An 8478-nucleotide genomic window follows, 5' to 3' on the forward strand; every position below is an offset into this window, starting at 1 on the left:
TTCTGAGGAAAGAGGCTTATTTCAATGATCAGACTAAATTCCATGTATTATTCAAATCTTTCTGTGGAGAAAGTCTGGGAACATGAATTAGCTGCTCCTGCTCAGTTCTTTTTCCCACCTCTCACTAAACAGAGCAAAGCACAACTACACAGTATTAGACACCTCATCCTTGAACAAATCACTCCTGCAGCACACCACCACCAGCCAAAAACATTTTGTGAGGTTCATACGACTAGGCCTGCATCTGCCTCCCTCTTCAGCAACAGAAACTGCCCAACAGACATCGCTCTACTGTTCTGCTCTCCACTAGCTTCCTATGGCATGCAAGACTTTGGACCTAGCTAAAATGCCCCGAGGAATCCCATCTGATCATGACTATCTACAACAGGCTCCGTTTTGATGGAACCACAGACTTGTCAACCACATGAGGGAGATGTTACAGAGCTTTCAACAGCTGCCTTAGACTGAAACTCAGCCCCTGGAAACATCTGAGCACCCACACAAAGCTTCTGTCAGTTGTTTAACTTTCCATCAATTAAAAATCTGCGAGGAGGAAATGTTAAAGTGCTGCTCCGCCACTGCACTGAGCACAGTATTAAAAAAAACTAACTAGACTGCAACCTAAAGTTTTCATTTTTTAGTATAGGACTTGCTACTCTAACTTGGTAACAAATAGTGCCACCTTTTCTGATTTCAGAACTTTTTACAGGCCAAGACGCAATCTAATTTTCTGTAAATGTACATTTTTTTTTTTTTACAGTTTTAGAACAGTGACTTATTTCCAATAATACTGTACAGAACACACACACACACACAACTGGATTGGTCTAATCAATAACTGATGCATAATATCCCACTTTCTGCCAAAGCTGATTTTTAAATGAGAAAACTAATTAAGGAAGGCTACAACAATACATGTGAACATGACATAAAATAAACCGTGTAAGAGAGAGCCATGGCTCAACTTTACACAAACCAGCTGAATTTGTATTTTATTATGCACCTCATCTTTTCCATATCTACCCTTAGAGCTTCGACTGTTAGAACAAAAAAGAACATTCACAGCTGTGATTCTCAGGCCCAGTAGGAGGAAGTAGTGATATTTTCCATCACTCAGTTTTAATATGATGGTGGAATGTTTAAACTTGTCTGCTTTTTTATAAAGCACAGGAAATCAAAATATAAGCAGTGTGACTGTAAACTTCCTATTGTTGCTTTTGGGGCTTTATGAAAAGTAAAACCCTGTGCCTGAACTCCTTTTTTCAGCCTGTGCTGCCTTCCTCCTCATCTAGCCAAGATCTTTTCTGTTACCTTCAAAAAACATTTGATGCTCTTTGCACTGTAAATTTTAAATTGTCCATAAACGTTATTTTTGGTAAGTTGCCTGAGAACCACAGCTTAAAGTTATTCAATGTCTTCAGGTCTCACAGGATGAGGTAATGGTATAATTGATTTCTTCTCTGAATCTCTGGAAAGCGCTTTCCTCATATCTGTTGACAAACACAAATGTTACTACTACAAGACAGACAACATTAAACAAGCCCATGTTAAGTGACTGTTCCTGTAAATTATAATAAAAAAGCTCATCTTTTATGAGAAAAATTCCAGTACTATAAGACTGCTACAAATAAAATGCAATTAGATGCAAAAATATTAGCTTTAATGCAATATTAAAGTCAAAATAGCAAACACGATGATGTAAGGTTGCTCCAAGAATGTGAGCTGCCACCTCTTATGTATTTTATTGTATACTTTAATAAAATCATTACCTATATTTACATGTAACAAAGGAGGAACAAAAACAATGCGAAAAGCAGCCAAGTAAATCTTCAGGGAGCAAACAAAGATAATAAAATTCAAACAGTGAGTGCTTGATATCTTAAGTATAGTGATGCATCAATGTCGTTTTTTGTTTTGTTTTTTAATAGAAAAAGAATATCCAGGGCTCTATTGCCTGAGGAACCGACAAGCATCGCCAGCGGAATACGTCCTTAACAAAAGCATTCACATTGAAACGTTCCAAGGCATGCATTTATCATTGCCTGACTTTAAATATTCACAATTTTAAGATCAGGGTGTCTGAGAAAAGCAAGGCTTCAAAGGGTTACCAGCATCTGCTATCCAGAGGCCAAACAAAATATGAATGGCTGGCTTAGCCCCCCACCAATAGAACTAGTAAAAAGCCCTACCCCCTCCATTCCCAGCTGGAAAGGAGCTGGTTCCCAGGTTCAGGGCTTTCAGATCAGCCCCTGGATCCTGGGTGTTTGAAAGTTGGGAGTCTCAGGTGCTCTCCTTTCCCTACTTCTTTTGGGTCCTCTTTCCCTGTGAACTGCTATTCCTTACATCGGTTGCTGATTCCAGCTTTTGCCAGCAGCAGAGTGAAATTAACACAAGTTCTGGTCAGCTTCAACAGCTGTCCATAGGGTTCTGAATAGTGACAGTAAAAAGGACAAGGAACATGTCAGTGTCACTCTTCAACTGCTTGGAAAAGCTATAAGTGGCATCAGCAGTGCTCAGGCAGCATGTGTCTATAGTTTCAGGAAGACAGCACTGTATCCATTTACATTTGGAAGGTTATCTTCACAACCCAGTTTACACAACAAGCTCATGTTCGGCAGAAATTGAAGACTTGACTCATCCCTAACCAGGGAAAGTGTTCTACTTGTCACTGATGATTAAGTGAATGAATTTTTCAACCCCTGCAGAAATACTCAACCAATTTTGCTGCTGTTTATAAAATAAATTCACTTTTGGGATGAGGCAAAGCGTTAATAATTGCAGCCCAAGATGAATTTGCTAGATAAAGTTCTGTGCATATGAAAAGAGAGATCAGAATAGTCACTGCATTTTAACCATCGTTATAGAAGGCATTACTTGTACTTGTTATAATGGCAAAATAACTTGTTTAAACTACTGAAACTATCTATCGGGATAAAGGAGTAAGTATCAATTAATAATGACATTCAAAACAAAAGTATCATATTGATACAATAAATACCACAAAGTATAACTTGTTGAAAAATTTCAAATTGTATAATTGAAGTGTAATTTCAAGTCAGGTGTGTTCTTTAAAGAACTATCCAAAAGTATAGATTTGTGTACTTGATAAGAAACTGAGTTAGCTTTATTTTCAAAAAAGTAAAGAAAACAACGCTGGAGCTTTCCACCTATGTGGTGATTTGCTCTTAAGGAACCAAGTACTTACCATAAGCATCTTCGTCAGGCTCCCCATTGCTAGCTGAGTAGTACTCTAATACCGTCCTGTAGACACTGTAGCCCAGTTGCTTGTACATATTTACTGCAACCTGATTCGACACTCTTACAAAGAGATCCACAAAAAAGCCACCCTTTCTTTGTAAAGGAAAAAACAACAATGAGGAAGAGCAAAAGAATACATTTCATAATATAATGAATCTAGTGCCAATAATCAGAGAGAAGAGAAACAAATTCTTCCAAAGATTCTGCACAGAATACATCCTATTCAATGATGATAAAAGGTGCATTATTGATTTATATTACAGGCAGATGTATTTTTCTGGGGTACAACTGAGGGGTCTGGCCACATGAACAATCTCAGGCTTTCACACAATCTCTGCAGAGTGGAGTTGTGTACAAGTGACCAAAGAAACATTGGGTGAGTTATTTGATATAGTTTGCACTCCAGAAGGAGAGAGGGAGCAGACTTTTTTACCCGTCCATTTAAAGACCTACATGAATAACTTTCCCCGCTAGCCTCATCTCTCAAACAAGAAAGGGGAGAGCCCTGTACACCAGAAATGAGTCACACATGTCATTATTTTTTGTATTTCTATTGCGGACCTCAGCTCTGCAAAAAATGTGGCTTTACCTTCCCCCTTGCATTATATACATTTATCCTACCTTAGATGGTGCTTATCTGATCTATTGCTAAGCTGTGTCCTGATCATTTTGTAGAAATTATCTGCTCACAAAAAAAAAAAGACTCCAGTGTTTTCAGATCACATCAGCTGGGAACAATCTCATTCCCAATACACAAACAAAAAAACCTGTGAGCACTAAACTCAGTAGCCTCACAGATTTAATCTCTTTCTCTACTTCTCTCATGCAGTCAGCTCTTTGAGGCAGGGGCAGTTCCCACCCTGTTTGCACACTGCACACAGTGTTGTGGGCACTACAGGAAAAAGAGTTGACTCTTTGTGAAGGGAATCTTCTCTCTGCCCAAGACAAGCAATTTTTCAGGGTGCGCCTGCTGGACCTGGAGTTTCTTCCCTCTCATCCCCACAAATAGGCTTTCATAACAGCTAAGAAACATCTTAAAATTTGCCAGCTATCATTTAAACCTTGCTCTCTGTAACCGCTGGGAATCATAATCAGAACATCACATGTTCAGTGGGCAAGCAAGGTCAGTTTTCTGGGACACAAGAAAAAGTTACTTAGAATTTGTACATGGTGCTCACCTTTCTGAAATTTCCTCCAGTAGCTCCATCAACTTAGCAGCCAAACCCAGCCGGCGGAACTCGGGCGCAACGGAGAGAGCAGTGACATGCCCGTGCCACTCCTCCCTGGCCACGGAGCCTTCAGCTTTACCCATTACTGCAAACGGAAGGAGCACTTAACAAGCTAGCACGCTGGAATTAATGTACGCCATCCCGGCAAAGGAAACCCACAGATGTATTTGAAACCGCTTTCTAAGCCAAAATGTTTTAGTGAGTCTGTAAAGGCTGCAGTAGTGGTGTTTCAGGATGATGGAATGAAACAGTTTTACTATAGTTAACTGCACAAGCCTCATTTAGAAGGTACAGGGGACAGTCAACATTAAAAAAAAAAAAATCACATTTCCATTGGAAAATTGTGTACTTCTGAGTGTTACAAGTAACCCTAATCGCCGAGGCCCTGATCCTGCACATTGACTGTGGGCAGAGTTCCTCGCAAGATCAGGTCTTTATCTAATGTGATTGACAGCACTTTGTTCCTGACCAGCTTTGCTTTACGAAGAGTCATTTGTGCTTCCTGTCTCATGCACTACCATAATGACATCACTCACTCATTGCTATGTAAGGAATTGAATAAAGTGAAGCAGAAGCAGATGGGCATGTATACAGGAAAAGGGAGGGGAAGAAGAGGCAGGCCTGAGCATGTTAGGTAGCGTTGCTTTCAGACCCTCCCACAAGCCTCTTATAAATAAAGCAGGGGAGCAGAAAAATTGTTTTAAGGAACGAACAAAAAAACCCCTATTAGGAGGGAGCTCTGAGAAAGCTGAATGTGCTGAAATTAGTTAATTTAAAAAAATAAATCCAGTTGACTGTGTCCTGTTAAAGGCAAGAGTGTGAACAAAAGGATAACATTTCCCCTCACATGTGAGCAGAAGGATGGTAGGCCAGTGACAAAGGCCCTGATATTGCAAAGACTTACACAAATGTACCATAAGCATGTGTCTTGCTAGAGCTCAGCATTCGTCCTGCTTCACTGCCACACAAGGACCACCACCACAAAACATGAGTGCATAATTTATGTAATGCCCTTCAACATCTGTCAGGTGGCATTAGCAGTAAATGCTCCAGTTTGGTGTGAATATTAAAAAACAGGAAGTGAACTGAAATCTGATTTATAGCCCCAAAGTATTAAAATGCAATAGAATCTTAAATGGTTAAAAATTATAAGCTTTGTCACACTAAGTGTTCAATATTCCACTTACTGTAACCCATTAACTCTCCACCTGGTGCTTCTGCAACAATAAAATATTCTGGCCAGTGAGCCAGATACTGTAGGTAAAAGGGTATCCCATACTACAGAGTTCTTGTTAAGAAGTATACAGCTAATTGACAATACTACTTTCTTCAGTACACAATGCTGGACTGAATACGGCTTGCCACAGAATAGCACTGAAACAACATGCACTGAACAGCATGTGCTGTCTGTTGAGAGTCTTAGCTCCACCGGTTGCATTTATACCTTCCTTTTATCAGTACACTGGGTGGCCAGCTTTCTACTCAGATAAAATAGATTTGTGTCTGGGTTCCCCCACCCCCCCCAGGATTTTAAGAGATGAGTAGGATAAGGCAGCAAATAGTCTATGTGAGAGCAACATAAAACAAAATGGTTTTAAATACAGTATTATGTTAGAAGGAATTAAAGGTTAGGGTGGCTTGCAGGGAAATGTAAGGCCCTGAGGAACCCCACCAAATTATTGTAAGTTAATTTACCCAATTTTGATAAACTTAGTAAAGACCATATTATGGTTTTGGGTACATTAGATGCGTGTAGTAATAAGAACTACAATAATGTGAAGAAACAAAGCTGCTATCAACACTGTATGTACAGTACAAATGAAAAGCTTAATAAGGATACAGTCTCTGTAAGTGGATCCAAATTACTGTAAAAAATAAGAACAGATTAAACTTTAAAAACATTTACAAAGTATATTTCTAGTTGGATATTAATCTGGTTAGGTTTTACTTCCAAACAATACACTTCCAAGAGACAACACAACCCCCCCTCCCCCCCACACACAAAAAGAATCGATCACTGGTGACGGTGTTCAGTACTGAATGAGTTCATATAAGTGTGAAAGCAACAACTTTAAGCTATGTTTACGCTGCTGTCAGACGTGTGATTTCAGGCTCATGTAAGCATAGACACACTAGCTTTAATCTGGCAGCATGGGCTATACAAACCTACCCAGAAACTTGGGTATGTATTGGCGTTCCTAGCCCACACCAGCGTCCTAACTGCCACGCCTTCCCTGCTATTTTTAGCCATGCTAGATAGATTCATGTTAGCAGTGGTATGCCCATGAGTTGTAATCACACCTCCAACTACAGTGTAGATATAGCTGTAGAGGGAGCATCCAGTTCAAATGCCAAATATTCGAAATTCACCATCTGATGCTACCACAATGTCTTGGGGCCCTGCTCCTGCACCCTGATCCAAATGGCAGACCTTTATTCCTGTACAGAGTTGCCTTTAGGTGAATGGGACTCTTGTTCAAGTGGACTATTGTACTCACATGGGGATCCAATAGCAGGATTGTGGCCTTAATCTTTATTTTTGTTATCTGAACTAAAAAGGAGTTGTTGAAGGGGATGGGGACTCATTTATTTCCACCATATTAATAGTTTTCTTACTGTATTATTTTCTCTTTGCTTCTCATTGTTATTTTCCCCACAGCCCTTAGTAGCTGGTTAGGGGACAGCTATAGTGCCAGTTTTGAAACTAAATCTTGGCATGTGATTACCATCCTCTGTGGACTGTCCCTTCTTTTAAAGACAAAAACAAAGAATAAGTTATTTGTTCTAGCAGGGTCTACAACCATTACTCCTAGAACCAGCTCATAAAGGGATATTTTAGTGGCTCACACTCTGTTCTGCACCAAAACTTCTCATTAGCCTTAGCTGTAAGCCCTTTTGAAAACAGGAGATATGGAAGATTATACTTTAAAATTATTGAAACGTCCAAATTAAAGGAAAGACTTAGAGATACAGTAGGGAATTTTATATGAAAGTGCCATTTTAGTTCCTAATTCTAACTCTTTTGCTCTTATTGTTCACTCTGATCTTGTAAATGTCAGTGACAATGATCAAAAATATTGGACTTTCTTCCCTCCTTACCCTCATAATAGGCAGACAAGTTAATATCTAACCCCAGGAAGTTGTCCCACCAACTACAGGAATTTCCTTATTGGATCACACCTGAGGTCCATCTAACCTGGTTCTCCATCGCTGACAAAGGTCAGTATCAAACGCTCAAGTTAAGAAACCCTCTAGTGAAAAATTATGGGATAACCTGTCCATACATAAAGTTCCTTCCTCGCTCCCATCAGTTCATGTTTAGGTTATGCCCAAAGCATAAGGGTTTATACCCCCTCTAGAAAAATGTTTAAAAGATGTTTACGTCATTGTCAATGTTTCCATTATCAACATGTCTAATCAATGTCAACGCCTAACCTTTTTTCAAATGCTATTATGCAACTGGCCTCAATATTTGTAGTTCACGGTCCCACGGGTAAATTATGGATTGCCTAAAATGTATTTCCTTTCACATTTGTTTTTCACTTTCTCTGAATGTCCGCCTGCACTTTACTGTCAGCAAAGGTAAGATTTACCATCTCTATACCATTTCTTGGTTTTATATTATTACACTTCTATTATACCCCCTTTTATTTATCTTTTCTCCAAAGAGAAGAATTCCAGTCTCTCCTTGTATGAAAGTCTCTGCCCGCCTATAATCTTTTTTGTTATCTATCTCCAGACCTGTTTTATTTCTGCTACAACCTACCAGTCCTGTATCAGAGGGCTAGCCGTGTTAGTCTGAATCTGTAAAAAGCAACAGAGGGTCCTGTGGCACCTTTGAGACTAACAGAAGTACTGGGAGCATAAGCTTTCGTGGGTAAGAACCTCACTTCTTCAGATGCAGCATCTGAAGAAGTGAGGTTCTTACCCACGAAAGCTTATGCTCCCAGTACTTCTGTTAGTCTCAAAGGTGCCACAGGACCCTCTGTTG

General features: G+C 39.6%; 1 protein-coding gene across 1 annotated transcript in view; it reads right to left on the bottom strand.

Annotated features, from left to right (window-relative positions):
- Positions 1-1215: 1215 nt before the first annotated feature.
- The window catches only part of NAA20 (N-alpha-acetyltransferase 20, NatB catalytic subunit), an 8367-nt gene continuing 1104 nt past the window's right edge, over positions 1216-8478 (bottom strand). Inside the window, exons 2-6 of the mRNA XM_034764051.1 lie at positions 6328-6352; positions 5675-5765; positions 4437-4572; positions 3206-3351; positions 1216-1490 (exon numbers count right to left, since the gene is read on the bottom strand). Coding sequence (XP_034619942.1) covers positions 1405-1490; positions 3206-3351; positions 4437-4572; positions 5675-5765; positions 6328-6352 — 484 coding nt within the window. The 3' untranslated portion in view covers positions 1216-1404. The remainder of the gene's footprint in view (positions 1491-3205; positions 3352-4436; positions 4573-5674; positions 5766-6327; positions 6353-8478) is intronic.

The sequence above is a fragment of the Trachemys scripta genome, chromosome 3 (assembly GCF_013100865.1).
Source record: "Trachemys scripta elegans isolate TJP31775 chromosome 3, CAS_Tse_1.0, whole genome shotgun sequence".
Lineage (NCBI taxonomy): Eukaryota > Metazoa > Chordata > Testudines > Emydidae > Trachemys > Trachemys scripta.